The following is a 23,037-nucleotide window of genomic DNA, read 5'->3' as shown; positions in this document are numbered from 1 at the left end:
ACAAACAACAAGAGCGTACTAGACATCAACACGCAACGACCATTGGAGAGGGAGAGAGAGAGCAAAAAAACAGTAAAAACGGAACACGATTCTCGAGGAGGAGCACAGAACACAAACAACTGCACATGCATCCAAAGTGAAGATCGTAGAGTTCGACGGGGCGACTGGACAGTAAAAATCGCATCGACAGCTCCAGAAACACGGTCAGTGTCAACTGTGCGCCTCTCTCTCTCTCTCTCCCTCTCCCTCTCCTTGAATGTCTGAAGCGTTTAATGGCAGATGGGTGTTGCATTAAGTTTCATGCAAACTTGGAAGGGGAAGGTCAGTGTGTGTATGCGAGCAGAAAATGCGCATTTGCCCTTGGTTCAGTGGGAATAAATTGTGCTGGTTTAAGTAGAGAGGCTTTTGTATGTGTGGAAAGGCAACTGTGGCCGTGGGTTGAAGGCCAAGGGAAGCACCGGAGTGGAGTTTGGAGCGGAGCCGCGTGCACACTCCCCTCTACACTGTGCCCCTCTAAACTCCTCCAATCGATAGAAAAACGAGGTCAATCTGCTTATATATGGTCGGTGTCATTCAACGGAGTAGGTATTGGACAGCGACATCTTGTCTGTAAGACAAAATAGGCGTCTTTTCTGGGCGTACGTTTGTGTTGAGCGCGAGGATATGTCAAATCTGAATGGATTGAGGAAAATAGTTAACGTTAGTCAGTTGGTTGTGATTATGTCCCATTCGCGAACGACTCTTTCTTTTGAGTCGGTTCTTTTCAGTGATTTGGTTGAACCGATTCACGGAACGGGTTTAGGCGATTAGTTCATGTATCCGTCCGAGCGGTTGACGAACCGCAGATTATTGACTCGTTAAAGCAAGAACGGTCAGATTCGTAAAGAGTCGAGAAATATAAGTTATTTGGAGCATTTGGAGAGAAGTTAGGGCTGCACGATACAAAAAAATATAAAAACACGGAAAAAAACGCGATATGCGATACTATAGTTGCTTTAAGTGTGTGGAATTTAAATATAGTTAAAAACTGAACATATAACCAATTTGTCAAACTTTCACATTCTTTCTGGGAAAAGAAAGCAGCAATGTTTTAGCATTTCATAAAAGGTCACACATCTGTCACAATGACATCTGACAATGTCATTTCAACATCAATGTAAAGAAGAAATAAACTATTTAAATACTAAAATACTCTTTGTTCAACTTGATAATAGCTATATAGTTATATAAATCGGAAAACTTAACAGCAAGAACATCCAGGTAAACAAAACGCCTGAAACTTCATATATGTATGAGTTGAGCATATGACACTTTTATCAGCATTGATACAAAATAAAGTTTTAGTAGCGCTTAATAAAGTCAAAGCATTTTTTTTACCACGGTATGTAAATTATTTTTAGTTAATCAAATACTATTCAAGTTGTAATTTACTTTGTTTTATGAACTTGAACTGAATCAAGACAAACAAACTAGCGCACATTAAATTAATATAACATCCATATTAGTAAAAACTACTTATCGATAATAATAATAAAAAAGTTAAACGTGTATTTGTGAGTGCATAGCTTTATTAGTGTGTATATATATATATGTGGATTGCTAAATTGTTTTTTTTAAAACTGTTCTTTGAATCAAATTTTCTTCTGTTTGAGCCAGCTGTTTGCTGTTATTTGGCAGCTGTTCATATGATGACATTGTAGTTCAGCAATGAATTATGAGCACTCTCAGGCATACTAATGTATTTATAATTGAGGTTTAAGTTACAGGTGTCTTTAGTTGTTCTTGGGCTGACATGCATTCTCATGTTGTACTTTGTTTAAAAGAACCCAACTCCCCCAGTGGATACTATTTATTCTCACCGCTTCGTTCTGTTGCTTGGATATTTCTGTTGCTATGACATCTGTGGGTGCAAATTAAATGTTTCTTTTCCATCTCCATGTTTTTCTGATTGCACAAACTCTTCTAGTTGTGCTGTGCAGATGTCAATAATCTAGAAAGGTTTTATGTTAAATCTAGCTGCACTTGCCCTTTCCAAAATATTAACAGTTGCCACAAATTAACAGTTTTTAAGATAACATCATGTTTCCCTTAAGGCAGGTCTATTTAGGTTTGTTTGTGGCCACGTTTCGTAAAGACAATATCTTTAAGAATATTTTTAAAAGGAGAAAGATTATTTTTATGCACGCTTGGCATTTAAATTAATGGGATACTAACGGACACAGACAGCTGTACTCCCCACCTTTCTGTGTTTTAATGGCTTCAGTTAGGGCTGCACAATGTATTGAAATTATCGGACGTTTCTAATGTACATATCGTAATGGCTTATGATAACTGAATGTTTTAATACTTAAAAAGATTAGGAAAAGTCTGAAATCAGGAAAAAAAATGTCATAATTTAAAGCGATCCATTCTATGCAGAAAATTTGGACTAAACCAATCAATTCATATGGATTAGTTTACGATCTCCTTATGAACTTTTTGAAGCGTCAAAGTGGTAGTTGTGTAAAGTGTGAAAGGAGGGACAGAAATCTCTCAGATTTCATCAAAAGATCTTCATTTGTGTTCTGAAGATGAACGAAAGTCTGAGTTTGGAACGACATGAGAGCGTAATTAATGAGGGAATTTCATTTTTGGGTGAACTGTCCCTTTAAGCTGACTAATCAGTTGAGAAAAAGCATGCATGTAATAATATATTGGTTCGTCCAGCTCTTAAAGTGACAGCAGCCTAATAAACTGTGGGCTTAATGTTAATCAAACAACAAAAGACTAAGAGAAAAACACACCCTGCTCTTGACTGAATAACTTTTGTAACATTCAATCAGTACATAATTAATTTATACAGTGAAGACTAAGCAGTGTTTTATTTTTTGCATCTTATTATTTAATATCTGCTGTTGTTAAATAAACCTAATGTAGTTAGGTTTACACTGACCTTAAAATGACTGACTTTATGTAATTTTACTGTAAAACAGCTGTTCTCTTTCAGAAGTTGTAGGTATGCTTTCTTCTCACAAAAAGATTGTGAAAACGTGGTTATCATTTTCAGTTTTTTATATATTTATACACTACCGTTCAAAAGTTTGGGGTCAATACGATTTAAAAAAAAATAATAATAATACTTTTCTTCAGAAAGGACGCATTAAATTGATCAAAAGTGACAGTAAAGACATTTATAATAATGCAAAATATTTATTTTTTAATTAAATGATTTTCTCTTGAACTTTCAAAGAATCCTGAAAAAAATTAATCACGGTTTATACAAAAATATGAAGCAGCACAACTGTTTTCAACTTTGATAATAATCATAAATGTTTCTTGAGCGTCAAATAATCATATTAGAATGATTTCTGAAGGATCATGTGACACTGAAGACTAGAGTAATGATGCAGAAAATTCAGTTTTGATCACAGAAATAAATTTCACTTTACTATATATTCACATAGAAAACAGCTGTTTTACATTGAAATAATATTTCACAATATTTCTGGGTTTGTTTTGTATTTTTAATCAAATAAATGCAGCCTTGGTGAGCAGAAGAGACTTCCTTTAAAAACATAAAAAATCTTACCGACCCCAAACTTTTGAATGGTAGTATATCATTTACATTTATTTTACACTAAGCATTAATGAATCGCAAAGCAAATATCACATATCACATTTTTTTGAATATCTTGTAGCCCTAGCTTTGGTGATTGTACTTGCATTTAGTCCACAATATTGAAAAGTTTTCTTTTTTTCTCCTGCAGGTAAAGGAGGGAGAGCTATTGTCAGCGTGAGGAGAGGGTCACCAGCTGGGACCTGGTCCACACAGCATTGCCAGTACAACAGGAAGAGTTATAAAGACACACACAGATAGAGAGAGAGAGAGAAGCTTATTGTGGTCATAACTGCTTCTGGCAGCTCTATTATCAACAAATTAGTCTCTTTTTTTTTGTTTGTAAGTCTTTTGTTTGTTCCCTGCAGTCAATCGACTTTAGACGTCAGTATCAAAGCTCTGCAGTTTTTGCAGTCGTACAGGTATTACTAATTTTAGAGGTTTTTCGTTCATTGTTTTGGTTCTCCACTTGTTTTTATTTGTTTGTTTTCATCGGCTGTGAACGAGAGCTCTTACCATCTCTGACCTTTTGTATTTTTACTCTCCTGCACACACATCCTGAATAAGGCAGCTATAACACTCCTCTCTCTTAAGTTGGCTACTCTGAAACACACACTCACACACACCTTTCAGACCTCTCACCCAGACCTGGTCCAGCCTAGTCTTGCCTGCGCCACTCCCCTGGACAGGGTAAGAATAACAAATGAAGGCTGTGATATATATATATGTATATATATATGTATATATGTGTGTGTATATGTCTTGCAGTTGTGTGTGCATTATCAGGGCTCCAGACTGCAAGCTTTTTTCTTGCTGTTGCGAATAAATTTTGTATTGCGCTACTTACGAGCTGCCATCTGTTGCATATAATAACATCAAATGGCAAACGAGACAAAGTGGAGCGAAACCGCGCTTCTTGTTTGAGCTGCACAGTGCGGACAGTGTATTAGCTCTGAGTCGGACCAATATTAGACAGTCCCTCCAGTTTTTCGCGATTCTGCGATCGCTGAATACAACGCAAAATCAACAAAATGTCTAATTTTTTTGCGATCCTGCATAATTCCTAATTTAACCGCAAAATAATCACAAAAATTCAAAAAAAGACCTCACAAAACATTAAATTATAATCACCCAATTGAAATATCTTTAGTTAATTAAAGTTTCAATGCATTTTTACGTGGGTACAGGTGTTGCGCACGCGTGATGTCTGTGTGCGGTCTGTCAGAAACATGGCGAAAGAAAATGCGTGTCTCCTGCCCTCTCACATAAGCGCCCAGGTATTCATTGGGCAGTATGGCAAACTTATTAACGCGTTTAACGTGATTGAATGACATAACAAAAAATATGATATGCTCGATGGTACTAAAAATAATTTTTAAAAGCGCAGTATACTGTGAAAGAGAACTAATTTCAGCCAGTCAAGTGACAGTCTGTCTCTGACTGCAAGTGTGTGTGTGTGTATGACTGACTGAATGACTGACTGCGTGTCACCGCCTGTCGGCCTAGTTAGAATATTGAATTCTCTTTATAGCGCTTGAACAAATACACATAGCTACAATTACTTCAAAATATTCATCTTGGCAAGTATTTATGTAAAACAATCAGTAATAACTGATTGGGACGTTTGTCATTACTGTAGTAGGTCTTAAAGTGACAGTAACCTAATTTACTAACAACATGTTGTTAATGTTAATCAAGCAACAACAAAAGGCTACAGCACAATTTAAAAAAAAGTATTTGATTAGACCAAATAAACAAGCTTTATGCATTTTTTTGTGTGATTTGTGTCATGTATGACTATTGTGCATCTGACATAATACTATTATGGTAAATGTGATGTCCTAATTATAAAATATGAAAATTGAAAATTTTTCCACAAATTTCTGGAAATTACCACCACAAAATCAGTCATTTTGATCGCAAAAATCACATAAAAAAATCGTGAAATCCTGGAGGGACTGATTAGACCGCGCAGAACACTCTCAGAACAGGTTTACTCGGACCAATCTCGAGCATGCGATATTGTTACTACAAAGCGCTGGGAGATCCAGTGAGAAAGCGTTTAGATTCGCTGCAGTATTCATAAGAGCGCTGCGAGATATAGTGGGAAGCATTCAAATTCAGTGCTGAATTCTGTTTATAAATCAGCCAACAATCGGTATCTGCGGATAAAAGCAATTATTTTCACTATGATTTTCAAAAGCAGTCGATGATCAGTGCCGATTATATCCTGTCAATCAATAGGGTGCGGTAAAACATGACCGACAGCAATTCACACTGTGTGTGAAGAAAATCTCGTGTTGAGTTAAGGCAAGGTAATGCGAAAATAACGTATTAACAGCAACATAAAATCAGGCTCTATTTGGCCCTATAAATCACCAGTAGTTCAAGCCAGGGTTGCCAGATCTGCAGTTTTTCTCTAACCCAATAATCGCAAATAGCTCTGTGCTTTGTTACTTCTAAATAGAAAGTGTCATCTTTCAAATTCTGTCCATTATATCACAAAATTCAAACAATAAATGGTGTTTTGACACTCTTAAATGTGACGTGACACGGTGACAGATCACTGTAGTTCAAGCCGCAGGGCGGAGCGCGAGTCTATTCTTCCACTTTAATACAAACGATATCTAGAAAAACATGCATGAATATCAGAAGGTAAGTTGAAAGTTACCTAAAGTACAACTTACCGAAATCCTTATGTCTCATGTAATCACTCAATCAGTGTTTCAACTGTGGAAAGATGTCAATAAAACTTGCTTGTGAACAATACCACTTAAAGTTGCATTTATCTCAGGAAAGTCATCCGTTTGTTAGTTAGCTTTAAAGAAAGAAAAAAACTAGAGAGGAGCTTAGTTACTGTTAATTATATAGGCTATGTATGTTTGAATGCATTTGCCAGTGTTTATGAAAACTACCAAATATGTGTAACTGAGTTTTATACAAACATTTCATCTTTTATTTGAGTGTAAATATTATTTCTGGCAATAAATGGCAGTTAAATATAATAGCTCTGTTGTTAATTTTAACCTCTAATATTATAGTGTACCAAATGAGAGGGTTCTCTGTATAGTTTGCACTTTGCAGCATTATTTGGGAGAGACTTTTTTTTTTCATAAAAAGAAAAACTATCGATATCTGCATCAGCCGATATCATTCTGAATAATCGGCTATCGGTATCGGCTGAGAAAATTGATTTAATTTCTAGTTATAAACCATAGGGTTGGGCCGTATTACGGTAATATCGTATACCGCGGGGTCTTAAAATAGCAACGGTATCAGTTTCAATACCGTCATTAACGGCACTTATATGTAATAAATAAATATAATTTATTCAATGCCTAAAAATGCTTATGTAGTTGTCATCAAGTGACAGTGTGGAGGAGAAAGAGAGAGAGAGAGAAGGGAGAGGCGGTAAATAGTGACGAGGCAATTTGTAAATGTTGTAATAAAAAAGGTGACTGCGAGAGATTGAAACACCTCTAACCTAATGTCGCATCTCCGAAACAAAGACCCACTCACTGCTGCGAGGATGCATTTTGCCCCGAGTTCATTAAATAAGCGCATTAGTTTATATTTGTTAAAATATTATAATGTTATTTTTTTTTTTACGTTGATAATGAAAACTGAAGAGCACTAGTAAGATGGGATGCATCGGGAGTCAGACATTGACCACTTAAGTTTCATTTTGTAAAAGGCCTTTCTTTAAAGTGAATTTCGTTTTGTATAAATTGTATCCTAATTTTAATTTTTTTTTTTTATCAACCAATAATAAATAAGAATCAAATATATCAGACAACATAATCATGACTTGATCATGCGCTGGCGCGCCGCGGTCACTTGCATTGAAATCTCATTATAAATTAACCGAAACTCAGTGTATGTCTCACAGACATGACAGATATCTAAATAAAGCTTGAAATTTCATTAAACGAAACAATTCAAAACGAAAAGAAATAGGCCACTCGCTGATTATTTAATCCATGATGTGCATTTCTCTCTATGCGCGTTCATACGGAAATGGTGATCATCAAATTAAACGAAACTATTCCAAACGAAAAGAAATAGGTTAGCCTACTCTCTGATTATGTAATCCATGATGTGCATTTCTCTCTATCGTTCACTATGGAGATGGCGATTCGTCAATGTCTTTAAACTAAACAATTCAAAAGGAAAAGAAATATAGTCAGCATACTCTCTGATTAATCCAGGATGTGCATTTCTCTCTATAGGCGCGTTCACTACGGAGATATCAATCGTCAATTTCTTTAAACGAAACAATTCAAAACGAAAAGAAAAAGGCTAGCCTATACCTTCTGATTATGTAATCCATGATTTGCATTTCTCTCTATATATGCGCGTTCACTAGGTGATGGCGATCGTCAGCTTAATCTTTGCAGCACTGACAGAAAAGTTGTATTAATAAAAATCAATGGACGCGTGTCACCGGATTTACAAATGCACTTGTTGCTTGTTGCTTGTTAATTTAATTTAAATGAATTAATAAAATGAATACAATTGTCATAATTAAAATAATTAAATATTATTAATTGTCCCATTTTTGCTCATTTATAAATAGTATTTATATCTACCACCCCCTCAGCATCTGGGTTAAACAATTATTTGGCGCCACCATATTATAACGGCCCACGTATTAAAAATAGTCGAGTCTAAATAGGGCTACGGCTCATATTACATTTAATGCCGTCAGCCGGGATCAGACACAACGTGCACGGGTTGGCCTTGATTTTTTTTGTTGTGTTTTTTATGCCCGATCTGGTATTCAGTTTCTGAACGGTGTAGACACAAGCCAACAGTTTGGTGACGCTGTCTGAGCCTTATGTCATAATTTTTAATTAGTCACGGTAATACCGTATACCCCGGTAAAATAGGGAGGAGGTTTGACGGTATCAAAATTTGGATACCGCCCAAGCCTAATAAACCATAGATATCAAATCAAACAGCGCTGACGTGGACGCCAAGAGAAACATAGTGCCATGAGCGAACAAGTTATTGTAGTCTTTTTCACAAATCACCAACATTCACAATACATTTAATATAGTAATGCTAACTGTAACCATGGTATTGTGGCAGTGGCTGAAAAACTTGAATATTTTTTAAATTTTTCATTTCAGGGTTCATACATCCTTTTGAGAGTGAAATTCAAGCACTTTTTACAAGTGCTTCTCACTTTTTCCAGCACTTCAAAGCTTTAAATATTATCCAATTTAAATGTTATTTTTAATGTGACCAAAAATTTAGAAGTTTTCCTTATAAAATTAGGTTTTTAAATGTTACGGTCTTTAATAAAAAGTTAAGTTCATGTGCATCTCAACTCAAGCTCAGTGCTTTACTGTCAAATGTGCATTTCCTAGAAATAAACATGTAATATTATTAGTTACTACACTTATTAATGCAAAAAATCCCCCCATCGCTACCAAATCAGGTTCTGGCGCTACCATCTGCAGAACTCAAATGTTAATCTGGAGCCCTGAGTATGTCAGTGCACACTGCAATCAATGTAATAAAATAATCTGTGTGTACTAATGACGGGAAGTGTGCTTGCAAAATATTTGAGTTGGTTGTATGCTCATGTTCAGGTTTTTTTGTTCGCAGACTTTCACCTCCGAGAAGGAAGGAAGAATATGACTGCTGAAGCACTTCACTTTGGCCCAGAATGGTAAAATCCCTTTCTTTCTATTTCGTTGTCGTCTTCTCTTGTTGCCAGATCTGTTTTTTACCCCTCCCTTGTCTTTGTTCTCTTAATATTAAATTGTTTTCAACATTGATAATAATAAGGAATGTTTTTTGAGCACCAGGATATTGTGCTGGAATCAAGATAATCTGACATCATCTTTGTTTAAAAATTCTCCTGTTTTGTTTCAAGGTTAAAATTATAGTTTGAATACCAGATTTTCAATGTGGACTTTTGAATCGCACTGGTCTGAATATGTATATAAAGAGAGATGTAATGCAATACAATGTGAAAAAAACAAACAAAACAGTATAAAATAATTTATAGTAATACTTTTGAATATATTTTTCCAATCAAAACCACTTCAGTGCAATGACCTTCAAAACTACTACTTAGCATGCTATGAGCTAATCATAATATCTATCTTCCCCAGCATTACTTTCCCCATATTTCCTCTCTCTCTCTCTCTCTCTCTCTCTCTCTCTCTCTCTCTCTCTCTCTCTCTCTCTCTCTCTCTCTCTCTCTCTCTCTCTCTCTCTCCCTCTCCCTCCCCCCTCCATTCCCTGTTTCCCAACCCCCTTCTCTCCCTGTATCTCCTCTTGGCACACACTAAATGATTATGCAGAAATTAAACCGTTAGGCGTGGTTCTCTGCTGAACTAAGGCTCTTCTGTGCATAGTTGGTCCTCGGCCAACAAAAGTAAATTCCTGGGTTTGACATGTACAATGCAGGGGTGATGTGTTGCCTCAAAGCCTTCTTCATCAGCTTATCTCGGCAGGGTAGTATTTATGTAAACTTTACAAAGCCACCAACAGCTCTGCAACCCCTTTTCCACCGACAAGGTGCCTCAGCCGATGCTCTTTCACGTGTTTCCCGTCCACCGCTGAGAAGTGGTTTCAGGCAGGAAAAACAACTTTGCACTGGCCTTTAAAAGCTGCTGGGTTTAAATCAAGAACGTCAGATGCTGGAGGCGGGATAATGTCAGCACTGAGTAAAGTTGTCAAAACAAAACCTCTGGTGAGATTGACACACAACAAAACCAGATCTCTCCAGCCACTTGATTTTCCTGTTTTTCTAAAAATAAATATTACAAAATATTTACTATAGTTCAAAAGTTCGGTGTTTTTAGTATTTTTGTTTTCTTTCAAAAATAGCATTATCATGAAATAATATTACAGTTTAAATTATGTTTTCTGCTTCAATGTAATTTATTCCTGTGATCAAAGCTGAATTTCCTGCATCATTACTCCAGTCTCCAGTGTCACATGATCCTTCAGAAATCATTCTGATATGCTGATTTGCTGCTCAAGAAACTGATTATTATCAGTGTTAAAAACAAAAGTGCTGGTTTGTTTTTGTGGAAAATATGATAATAAAAAATGTCAGGATACTTTGATGAATAGAAAATTCAAAAGGATTTATTTGAAATATTTTATAACATCATAAAAGTCTTTAATGCCACTTTTGATCAACTGAATGCGTTCCTGCTAAATAGAAGTATTCGTTTCTTTCAAATCTTACTGAACCCAAGTTTTTGATTGGTAGTGCTTGTTTGAATTGTTTGGTATTTTTTCATTAGGTGTAACATCTAACAGTAACTAAATGCATCTCATGATGGCAAATAAAAAAATAAAAAATCAAATTAGTTTGTTTTTTAAAATATCTCAACTCTTAACACTGTGCTGCTCTGTTTGTGATTGTGGTAACGTAGTCACTTGTCATAGTTCGCCTGTTAAAAGTGAAAACACTGACCAGTTTTCACTGTCCAAGCATCATCACAAGCTACAGCACCATAGCAGTTGAAAATGGGTGTGAGAGATCCTACATAAATCAGGAAATAGAGTCGGGATTGTCAGGGCCGTCCTTGGACGATAGCCAAGACTGGAGCATTTCTCAATGAAGCTTCCAGATTGTTGCTGTTGAATCTCTTTTGATCAGATGTGTATCTCTCTCTTTCTCAGGCTTCGAGCACTTTCCAGTGGAGGCAGTGTGTCTTCCCCTCCTGCCTCTCCTGCTATGCCAAAGTACAAGTTGGCCGAGTACCGTTACGGCCGAGAGGAGATGCTAGCACTTTATGTCAAAGACAACAAGGTGGGAAACTGCTTGAAACAAATCTTGTTTTTGTTAGCATAGTTTTAAGCCTAGGTGATATCCCAGCATTCAGTGTGCCATGATTGTGCTTGCATTTTTACCTCAAGACATGACAAGTCTGAATTGTTTTTGTTTTTTTTACACAAAAATAGTTTCATCAGCTCATAATTTGATATTTAAGGTTATTGTCACTGGTTGTTGTACATGTGTACTTGGCCAATTTAAATCAACTAACAACTTTGTCACTTTATACCAATTTTTTTTTATAAAACAAGTTTAAATGATGCATTGCTCTTTTTTCATTTGTCTTTGTGTCCTCTTCGATACAGTGAAAGTAGACAGTGACCATTACAAGTATGGAAGTAAAGATTTTTAGTCAATAATTATTTAAATTATTTCCTTCACACAACTTTTTGATTTAGAACTCACAAAGTATGGTCACATTTGCTGTTGTTCTGTGAATTTTCGTGGGCAAAATCCAGTTTTTTCATTAGTAATCCATGAAAATCTGAAAGTGTATGTGTTTGAATGTTTTCACAGTGGATTCCAATTTTGCTAGTGTGACTACAACTTTAATGGGCTACTTTTATGGTATCCTGCTGTATTATTGCCTTTTTTGGAGCTTGAAAGACCCTGTTCTCTTCACTTCCATTGAATGGAAAAGAGCAGCCTGTACATTTAGCTAAATAAGCTTTTTTTTGTTTCACAGAAAAAACTAAAGTAATAAAAAGTAATTTGAGTGAAATCAGAATAAGCTGATCGCACAATTTTCGGATGAACAGTCTTTGTTAGTTGATTTCATTTGCTTGATATGATAATGCACAGATCATTTGACATGATTCCTACAGTATCAGATCCCCCCCCCCCCCCCATCCATTGCTATGGTTATCGCTTTCAATCAGATTCAATCACGCATTTAAAGAGGTTGTAAATCCAGAAACTTTGCAATGTGTAGTTGGCAGCATGAAAAATATATATTATACACAGAAAGCGAGCAAAGATCGCTGCCCTTATAATCACCGAAGCTGTCAATTACAAAGCGAGGTACACAAAGCTGCTCTCTTGTGAAAATTCCCATTATAATAAATTAAGCTGTCTACGCTGTATATACCGGCCATAAATATTTTTGTACTGGCCATGAAACCGTTATAAGGCAGTTAGTGCACCAACATTTTTGGTACTGGTGAAAGTTAACAATTCTCTATTCCAATTTGGATACCACAGCTAAAACGACTAACCTGACTAATATGAATTTAAAACCTTATTAAACGAAGTCAACAGTAGTTTTCAGGTGGAGTCGTTGAATAAAGTAAAGAATAAGTAAAGTGTTTTTTCTTTGTCCTTGGTTTGATTGACATTAAAAACACAGACAGTAACAGAAATAATAGAAACAGAATAGAAATATGCAATAGAAATATGTCACTTTAAGAGCTACACATGTATTGTCTTTCTCTACTGTTTGCATTCACTAGCGCTTAAAAGACACTAGACTGTTTACTAGGATACTTGCCGAGACTGGCATTTTTTTGACAAAATTTTGTGTGAATTTGTCCATTCTAGCACAATAAGACGTGAATGAGAGTTCAATTCAGTATTTGTGCGATGTCTTGCTTGCTAGGCGTGCGCTTCGGATGTATAGCACACAAAACTTCCACACCGCACGTACATAACTAATTGAGTTTGTGGTGATGCAGCGCTGTGCCGTCATCTTTTTCGAGTGTCATTCATCTTTGTTCACATTCATGATCTCACAACATTGTTTTGTTAGAATTTATAAAAATGTTACTGACCAACTGCTGATTGACAGTTTCATATACTCAGCAATACCAATCATTACTCGCATTTGGTGTTAGTTTTAGGCCTTTTCACGAATTTAAGGATTCGTGAGCGTGCAGAACTCTCTATGAACAAAAACTCGGTCGTTTTGAGAACTGTTGAGTGGATTCTGACTAACTAAAGCCCTATTCACACTGGATTAGTATTACCTGGTGACCTCTAGTCATTTGTAATAATTGCGGAGGTTGTCTGTGATCTTAATCCTGTTGCGAATCGGCCATGTCTGTAATTTGTAAAGTAAAAATTCCCCCGCAAATTACTTACCATATTTCGCCGAACACCGAGATCCTGTGATAATATTAGTCCCGGCATCTCTCTGCGAATCGGCATCTCTCTGATTTGGCAGGGTCGTATATAATTTTTCCAAGGTTTTTATTTCCTGTGCGCCTTTTTATCCATCTTTTGCGAAGAATGGAGGTTGCGTTGGAGTGTTTTGATAGTAATTTGATATGCTGGGTCATATCGCTATACCTACACCACAACTATACGATTGGCAGAAAGATAAGGCTGAAAATCATCTGAAAAGCGAAAACAAAAAGAATGATTAGATGGATGACATGTATAGAAGCATGCGTTAAGGAACATTATTCTGTTTATGATCATACAGCTAGACCTATAATAACGACAAGATATTTCCAAGCAATAGTCGATTGACATCATATCCGGAAGATAAGGCTGTACATTGAGTAAAATCACAGCTTCGCTTATCCCGTGCGAATGCGCCACACGAAATTCAGATGTGGGTGGGTAATTTCTAATTCACACGAGGTCCCCGGATAATACTAATCCCGTGCGAATAGGGCTTTAAACACATCTGATTGGCCATTGCGTTCACACGTTCCACAGATATGTCGGTGATTGGCTACAATGCTGAAAAGATTGTGGAATTGAAGTATTTTCAATGCAGGAAAACCCCTTTTTAGACATTTATTTTTTACGTTTGTAAAAGTCACTCTGTACGTTTTTTTGTTTTTTTTTGTATGCTGTTGAACAGTGAACTTCTCTAACCTGTTCTTACTGTCTCTTAATGGACGTCTTAAGTGGAGTTCACATGGCCTGAGGTTTAACACACAGTGCAAGTACATGTTTCCACTGGTCGACTTGAATATGCAAAAAATGTCTTGCCAGTACTGACACAAGTCATAAAGTTTTCCATGGGCAAGAGCTCTGTTGCAACAAAACTAGACTTTAGAGACTTAGGATAATCATTTATCATAGTTTATTTTGTTGCAGAAGAAATATTCAGTGCACTGACCAAGCATATTTATTTGATGTAAATGCTTTTTAATGTGTTTGAAAAGTTTTTTAAGAAATCCAGCCACTCAAGTCTCTGTGTAGGACCAGTATTAGGGATGTCAATTTTCACAAATTCCCATGATCGATCGTCGTTTAAACTAACGATCAATTAATCGATTAATCGTTAGCCTTAACACTGCAATATATGTCTGCTGCAGTGTCATATAGCCAACAGCTTGACAGGGTCTGCAAATGCTGCTCAAAACGCTATGTTCCTCACCAAATGAATGAGAGGGTTTTTAATTGGAATAAAGGGCTAGTAGGATTGTAAAATGTTTCGATGTGATTGATCATTTAAATCAATTACTTATTTAATAATCAAATATAATGACTGATACAACGTGTCACCAACACCGCCTCAGATGTGCTGACGCGCTCTTGCTGGAACAACACACTGAAAACGGCAAAGAAACCCAATGAATTCATAACGATTTAATAAAATAGTGTTCTTATCATTTTACAGTATGTAATATGACAGTCCCAATCATAGTTTTATTAGTCGTGCATTGCTGTTTGAGCTGCGCGTGCTTACTGAACACCTTTAAACTGGAGAACTTTGCTAGCGCGTTAACTCAAAGAAACGCATCCTATATGAGATTAATCAGATATATACAAAATAAACATATTACAAATTATATCTGCACTATATAAATGACACGAATGCACAACAAGTGAACTTGAAGTTGAAGTTATGTGCCATTCAGAATGACTCATGTTGTGGCTCTTCCTGGAACAACGTGATGAAACACGGCAACTAAACCCAAATAATACACAATATTTATACATATATAAATATTATTACAATATTGTTCTCTTTATAATGTTATGTAATATGACAGTCCCAATCATAGCCATTATAAGTCGTGCATTGCCGTTTGAGCTGTTAATTCTTACACAAATGCATCCTTTGAGATAAATCAGATATAGAAAGGCCTACACAAAATAAACACAATATTACAACTTGCATTTGCACAAAACAAAAGGTTGCAAATGCACACGCAAACTTAAAGCCTCAAACATAACCCCCGCACGCTCGCTTTAAATGTTTCGGGGTTGAGCGTGAACCTGCTTAAGTTTTATCTATTAAATGTATTATCGACAATTAATTGATCGTCGATTAATCGTCAACATCCATAACCAGTATTGTAAAAAAAAAAAATTATCTGTATTTGGGCAAATTGATTTGAATGTTACATCTAAAAGTTGATGTTACCGTTGTGTAAAAAAAAAACATACCCACCCCAAACGTTTGAACATCAATGTAATGTACACTTTTCAAACTGGCTTAAGGAAAGGCCCTTTTTCAATTGATTCAGTTGCTCACTTTGTGTGGTGTTCCCTCGATGCAGTGTCCTTTTAAGAGAATTTGCTCAAAGTGCTGTACCAAATATTTGAGAAGGGTTAAACCTGACTCGGATAAGCACAGTCCAAACCTTTCATGTTTCTCTGTCCAGCAAGTGTGAATTTACTGTGTGTGTGTGTGGTGTATTTGTTTGTAGGTCCCTGAAGAAATGCAGGATAAGGAGTTTGCAACTATTCTGCAGGATGAGCCTCAACAGCCACTGGCACTGTTGGCTCTCACTGAAGAGGAGCAGGTGAGAAGTGCACACTTACACGTCTGGCGTTTTGAGCTTCGGGCTGATTAGACATGCATCACACACACACTTCCTGTGGAAGTAATCCGAGGTGGGGAGGACACATTTGAAGTTGTGTACACACACACACACACACATATATATATATATATACACACACACATACATGAGGTGTGCACGAATATTAGAATTTTCGTATATTTAAACTAATTATTATTAAAAAAATTAAAAAAATTAAAATTTTAATATGTTGCTTTGCTGGCCGTAAATGCAGTGAATCCGTGATAAATCCCAAGCACTAACTCGCAGTTATGATTAAATGCAGTGTTTGAGGTGGGGGAAAAAAGGTGCCGATACTCTCTTGCATTGGCAAATCATGACATTTGAGATTTCTACAGTGAAAAACAACACTTTGAGATATTGCTGGTACAACAACACTTTATTGTTATTTATTAACAACATAAATGTATTTAAACAAAGTGTGCGTTCGCGAAAGCCTCTGTTGACGTGTCTGGCTCTGGCACACGCGTTCTTTTAGTACCTTTCTGCAGTGAAAAATCTGTTACGGTGTAGCGGACAGCTTTTTCGAACTAGCGTCCGTTGAGAAGCAAACTTCTGATAAGGTGGGCCGACTGCTTTCCTTTACGTGATTCGTCAAGATATGAAGTAAGTCACGTAGTGCCCTCTGGGTAGTGTAGTTTATGTAATGTTAGGTCATTACCAAACTCTCTGACACTGATGTTTTTTATGTCAGTGGTAGAGTACCGGCTACACGCGAGAAGTAGCACTACGCAAGAAAAAGTGCAGGTTTGCTTAAGAGTAAAATGTAGAAGTGGCGGTACTGCATACGGTGAGTACCGCCCCACTTCGAGCACTGATTAAATGCACTGGGTGGCGCCGTGGAGCGTGTTAACAAGTTGTGTGTATTTGATCACATAATGTTGTTGTCTGCCTTGGAATTACTTGAAAATGATCTTTCAAAATGGAATTACTTTTGATCAAATTAATGAATTAATCTGAATTATAATATCATCACCACAATGAGAAATCACATGAAATCCAAACAGCAGTCGAATGAGGAAAGACAGCTGTCCATCACTACATTCACGAATGCAGCTAAGCGCAGCTGGACCCCGCGTGATCCGAGATGATAACTTATCTAATAGCAAAATGATTTTGAGACATATACTTCCTTTAAAGGACAATTCCGTCCAAAAATGAACCTAGGGGTAAATAACACATGGGTACCGAGTCGACCGTTCTCTGGGATGCGTTTTCATGATAATCAAATGTACCCAGTTCTAACGTTAGCTTTAGTTTAACCACAGATTAGCTTATAACGCTAGTGTACTGATCGAACCACGAACGCCGTTCGTGGTTCGACTGGTCGAGACTGTTTTCCAAAGATGGCTCCTGCTTGTATACGTGAAGTGTACTGTCTTTTATAAGGTATCTTCTTATTATTAAACTGTCTGTAGTCTGTACATTTACAAAGTTCTCAATGCTTCTGTTTGTAGGTAGAGACCCTAATTATGCTACAGTGTTAGTGTGGGGCTATTTTGAGCCTTGTTAGTGGTATTATTAACTAGCGATTTTTATTTTTACTTATTCTATGCCCTTTATACTAGCGTTATAAGCTAATCTGTGGTTAAACTAAAACTAACGTTAAAACTGGGTACATTTGATTATCATGAAAATCCATCCCAGAGAACGGTCGACTCGGTACCCATGTGTTATTTACCCCTAGGTTAATTTTTGGCCAGAATTGTCCTTTAAAGGAAGTATATGTCTCAAAATCATTTTGCTATTAGATAAGTTATCATCTCGGATCACGCGGGGTCCAGCTGCGCAAAGTGCTGTTAGAAACTTAGATCACCGTTATCTTTGTGTCTCTGGAACGTCTTGTCAGCGCAGCGTGTTTTCTCACTCGAGCATATTTTGCTGGTGGCGCCCCTGCATGTGGATATTATTGTTTTTCTCAACATAAACGTGAAACAATATAAACACGATAATCAAATGCTGACTCGTGTGTGTACGTTCTGTAAGATATCTTGCGCAGTCTGCTTTATGCGTTTTTTTACCGTTCGTGCTGCTTGATCTTAAATGCTTTTGTTCTTTATATTTTTTGTTTACACATAGGCCCACTGTTTAATGTTTTCAACTAAAAGAAAACTTTGACATGTAAGCTTGTTGTGTATATTGCCTAATCGTAAGCTTGTTCAGAAATGGTGACGAAAAAGATTTTTATCTACACTCACCGATCTTGTTGTTTTTGGTGATGTCCTGGTTTCATTCCTTGTGTATTCTTTCTTTGCAGAGGAATTTCTCCATGTCTGTCAACAGTGTGGCTGTGCTGAGGCTTATGGGTAAAGGGGGCGGAGCCGCCCCAGCTGGGGTGAATCGAGGCAGAGGCACTGTGCGAGGCGGTCGAGGCAAGCTGATCTATTTATGTACATGTGTATATTATTCATATATTGGCAGAGATGCTGGAGTTTTTGTCATGTGTTTAGGCCGAGGAAGAGGAGAGGGCGGATTCTACCAAAGAAGCACTGAGGAAGTAGAGGGTGCTTTTGGTCGTGGCGTTCGAGAGATCCATCGCAGCCAGAGTTGGGATGACAGGTATAATCATTGTGTTGTGTTTTTTGTTTTTAAAATTTTCTTTGATATTGATATATATATATATATATATATATTTTTTTTTTTAAATATATATATTTTTTTACATTATTATAAATAATTTAATTTCCCTACCATTTTTGTTTTGTGTTGTTTTTTGATGTTTTAAAATTTTTATTTGATTGTTTTTTGTTTTAAAAACAAATAATTGTATTGTTTTTATTTGATTATAATTTTTTTTACATTATTATAAATTCTTTCTGCAGGAGTGAGCGGCGTTTTGAGAAACCTCTGCGGAGGGACGGTGTGCGTTTGGGTTTTGAGGAAGCAGCTCCAGTTGGCAGAAAGGAGTTCATGCGCTCTGATAGCGACAACTGGCGCACTCTGAGAGAGGAACAGGAGGAGGAGGAAGCGGGAGAGGCTGGCGGCAGCTGGAGAATCACTGGCTTACGAAGAGAAGGTAACACAGTACACATTTGCACTTGGTATTAAAAGGAAATGGTTCACCATAAAGTATCCAAAAATGTTTTTTTTTACTAATTATTTACTAACTTTATTTAACATTGGAAAACCCCTAGTTAAAACTTGAGGTGTGTCTCAATCAGCTTCCTAGGTCGTGAATATAGTGCACATGAATTCGGGACCTTTGCTCACTACACATTTTGACACTGATAGTAACATGACAACGTATTTATGAACAACAGCAGAACTGATATTTTTTTAACTAATGTTATTTAAAGTACATTATGATAAATACTTTGATTCTTACATATACCAGCAACTTTTTACTTGTAAATTAATTATAAATGCATCTAGATTAAGTACCTGTCTAGTGATGTATGTTTATTCTGAAATATAATTAAATAACGGTTTGTTTGTTTTCAAAATATCTAACATCTGTTTCGTGCTTAAGAACTTCTGTTAAGGAACAAATTTAGCTTTTCACAGTGCATTATGGGTCTTTTTAATGTTTCAGTGCACTGGAAGGATTTTGAGATTGAAGACGGCCTTTAGTATGGCCGTCTCTGTGATCAGTGCCCTGACCTTTGAACTAGGGAGCTGATTGAGACACACCCTAGGTGTTGGCTGACCACTTGTTAGTGGACTCGAACAGTGGAAGCAAAAAACATACTGCGTAAACATATAATTCAAACTGCAAAGTGTTTATATATATATATATATATATATTTGTGTACACTCGCAATAAAACACAACATTGTGCTTTTGTCAAACTGTAACCTACAACTGTCACCCAACCAAAATCACACACACACACACACACACACACACACACACACACACACACACACACACACACACACACACACACACACACACACACACACACACACACACAGTTTTACTTTTAAGTTACACATTCTACATTGATTAAAAAAAGAAAATCAAATCTGTTTTTTAATTGTAGCCTAGTATTTTATACGGAAATCAATTATTTATAATTCAGATGAGAATAAAGTTAGGGTTAATTAAAATCAAGAAAAACAAATATATTGATCTGAAATATGGCAAGTTAATTTTAAATTCATTCAAACATATCGCAAGGTCTTTGTCTTTTTATTAATTTAATTAATAAACTAATTCAATTATATAAAACTATTGTCAGTGCACTACAAATAATCTGGTTCTATGCCTTTATTAATAAAACTTATTTAAAAAATACAAGACTTAAGACATTTATAAAAATGCCTTCTCCATTTTTGTTTTGCTTTTCACTCCATTGTACCGAAATCGTACCGAACCGTGATGTCTGAACCGAGGTATGAACCGAACCGTGACTTCTGTGTACCGTTCCACCCCTAATGCTATGTCAAATTCATCTTTATTTTTTTTAGCAGATGAATCACACCATTGCATACAAAAGTAAATTTTACTCTTTATTTGTCACCTGATACTGATAAACAAAACTGATCAGATATTTTTAAGACCACACCATGTGATTTTATTTAGAAGCGACTAAGATGCTAACCGTTTTTAGCTTTGCACAGCGTCAACGTGCGACAATTTAAGGTGAATAACAGCATATTTTTACTACAAACTCGATGCAGAATGTAGAATCATACTTTTCAAAACAACATAAATAATTGTACAGACCCAAAACTTGTATACACCTGTGCTTGTCTTTCCTAGATGGTGGCCCTCGCTCGGCTGGTTGGCGGGAACACACTGGTCCAGGTGAAACACTTCGCCGCAGGAAGTTTGACTTCGACTTCCGGGACGGAGGGACTGAGGGAGGCAGAAGGAGAACAGGCAGCGATGGAGCAGAAGATGAGCGAGACGGTCTGCCGGAGTGGTGCACTGATGAGGAAGATGGAGAAATGGGAACCTTTGATTCCTCTGGAGCGTTTATGTGTAGTAAGGTGAGACCTTGAGATCAAGTCTCTAATGACTTATTAGGCCATACACAGCCTCTAGGGCTGCGTTTACACTTGGCATTAACATGTGACCTGTAACCGGATGCTGTCCACCACATACACATTGAAAAGACAAGTGTAAACTCGCCTCTGATCGGAATGTTATCCGATCCGCGTGTCCAGGTTCGGAGGTAGTCGAGGACGCATTGTGATCGGATCTCAGTGTAATGTAAACACAATCCAGCCATTGTGTCTGCATTCACAGGTGGGCGTCACACAAAACCTCCTCACTCCGGGAATTGCTGCACGTAGCTGTGTGGTTTTGTGATGCAGTCGAGTGCGAAGTACATCGCAAATATACTGAAATGTTTGCTTTTGCACCCTAAAGTTGCAGAACCATTTATTTTCTGTAAAGAACGCGCATTTTTCCCACCACAATTGGCAACGTTCTCGGACCCATATGTTTCTCCTTACCGTTTCCATTACGGCATCCATCCACATTATTTGTAGGCTACTTGCAGCCTCTTCATTCTCCTCATTTTGCGAGATTTGTAAAATGTACCCTGACTGAAAACCAGATACAGAAGCCACTTGATGTGGACAGGTGTAAACGCACCGTGTCCTGATTGGCTCCTAATCCGATCTGCTTGATCGGATCACGGTGATCGCATGTTAATGCCAATTGTACACACAGCCTAAGTCACTAAGATCTAGTGATCGGTTACTTTTATCTGTCCCTCTTCTCGTTGTAAATCAAAAGGTGATCGAGCTTTCTCTGTAGTCGCCCCAAAGCTCTGGAACAGTTTACCTTTATACATCAGGGCCTCTCCAACACTGGATGGTTTTAAATCCAGTTTAAAGACCTATTTTTACTTTCTTGCATTCGAGTGATGCTGTATGTATTTTAAATTAGTTGGTATACGTTATGTATGTATGTGTATATATATTGAATGGTTTTGATACTTGATTTTTATTTCCATTTCGGTTTTGTCTTCTCTACTCCCTTTTCTCTTTATTTTATTGTTTTATTTTATTGTATTGTAAAGCACTTTGGATAAACTAAGGTTGTGTTAAACTTGTGTTCTATAAATAAAACTTGACCTGACTTCTGATCTATGGTTTTCTTTTCTCTACATTTTTCTGCCCTTCTGTTGTCTTAGAAGGGTCCGAAAGACCGTATTCTAGAGGAGGAGTTTGAGTTCCAGGGGTTGGAGGATGAGGAAGAGGACTGTGCTAATCTAGAGAAGAACAACGGCACTGGTGCTGTAAAAAGCGAGAAAGGTGGGAACAGAAATGGGGGGGTTCTTGCAAAAATGAAAATCATTGCTTTGTGTAGACCAAAGTACAATATAAACACCTCTGAAGTTGTATGAGATTAATTAATTAAAAGAATGAATTCATTATTTTAAATAAGTATATCTACCTTGGTTTCCACAGATATCATTGACTTCGCTCCAGTGTCTGAAACTGAAGTGAAAGCGGTTTCTCCTTCCCCTCCTCCTTCTCTCCCTCCCTCTCTTCCTGCTCCTGTCCCTGAGGCTTTGCCCTCTGCTGCCCCCTCTGGCCTGGAGGAGCCCAAGTCTGTCCCCTCCATTCCCAACAAATTACCAAGTGAAGGTAAAAATTGGGCTTTTTTATTACCCTTTTTTAATTTGATTATCCTACAGCTGTATGCATGGGTGACACTTAATTTGTGTTCTCTTTTTTGTAGTGTTATCAGAGGCCATGTTAGATTTGAGCCCTAGTGCCTCCTCCAGTCTGCCTTCATCGCCTCCCTCTTCGTCCTCTGCTGCTACTGACCTCCCACCGCCGGGGGGTGATATTGAGGATGACGAGGGCATGAAGCACCTGCAACAGGTACCACAGAAAATGAGTTCTGAGAGTAACAGATCACATAATTTCAAATTTAACACAACTTAATTGCTGAACAGTTCAGCTGCAAAA

General features: G+C 37.1%; 1 protein-coding gene across 5 annotated transcripts in view; it reads left to right on the top strand.

Moving 5' to 3' along the window:
• Positions 1-23,037, top strand: part of gigyf1a (GRB10 interacting GYF protein 1a) — a 34,570-nt gene continuing 11,533 nt past the window's right edge. For 3 of the 5 annotated variants that reach the window (XM_077227641.1, XM_077227640.1, XM_077227639.1), the window contains exons 1-10: positions 4,204-4,285; positions 9,209-9,272; positions 11,249-11,378; positions 16,010-16,105; positions 18,423-18,724; positions 18,988-19,181; positions 20,870-21,099; positions 22,254-22,374; positions 22,531-22,710; positions 22,805-22,950. In XM_077227641.1, the coding sequence (XP_077083756.1) occupies positions 9,238-9,272; positions 11,249-11,378; positions 16,010-16,105; positions 18,423-18,724; positions 18,988-19,181; positions 20,870-21,099; positions 22,254-22,374; positions 22,531-22,710; positions 22,805-22,950 (1,434 nt within the window). In that variant the 5' untranslated portion in view covers positions 4,204-4,285; positions 9,209-9,237. Of the gene's footprint in view, positions 204-3,746; positions 4,286-9,208; positions 9,273-11,248; positions 11,379-16,009; positions 16,106-18,422; positions 18,725-18,987; positions 19,182-20,869; positions 21,100-22,253; positions 22,375-22,530; positions 22,711-22,804; positions 22,951-23,037 lie in introns of those variants that run through there. The other 2 variants (XM_077227642.1, XM_077227643.1) reach the window with 2 other exon arrangements.

Source organism: Siphateles boraxobius, unplaced genomic scaffold (genome assembly GCF_051911475.1).
Source record: "Siphateles boraxobius isolate OS27281-9 unplaced genomic scaffold, OSU_SipBor_1 130, whole genome shotgun sequence".
NCBI lineage: Eukaryota > Metazoa > Chordata > Actinopteri > Cypriniformes > Leuciscidae > Siphateles > Siphateles boraxobius.
The sequence above is the reverse complement of the archived record's forward strand: the minus strand, read 5'-3'. Positions and strand labels throughout refer to the sequence as shown.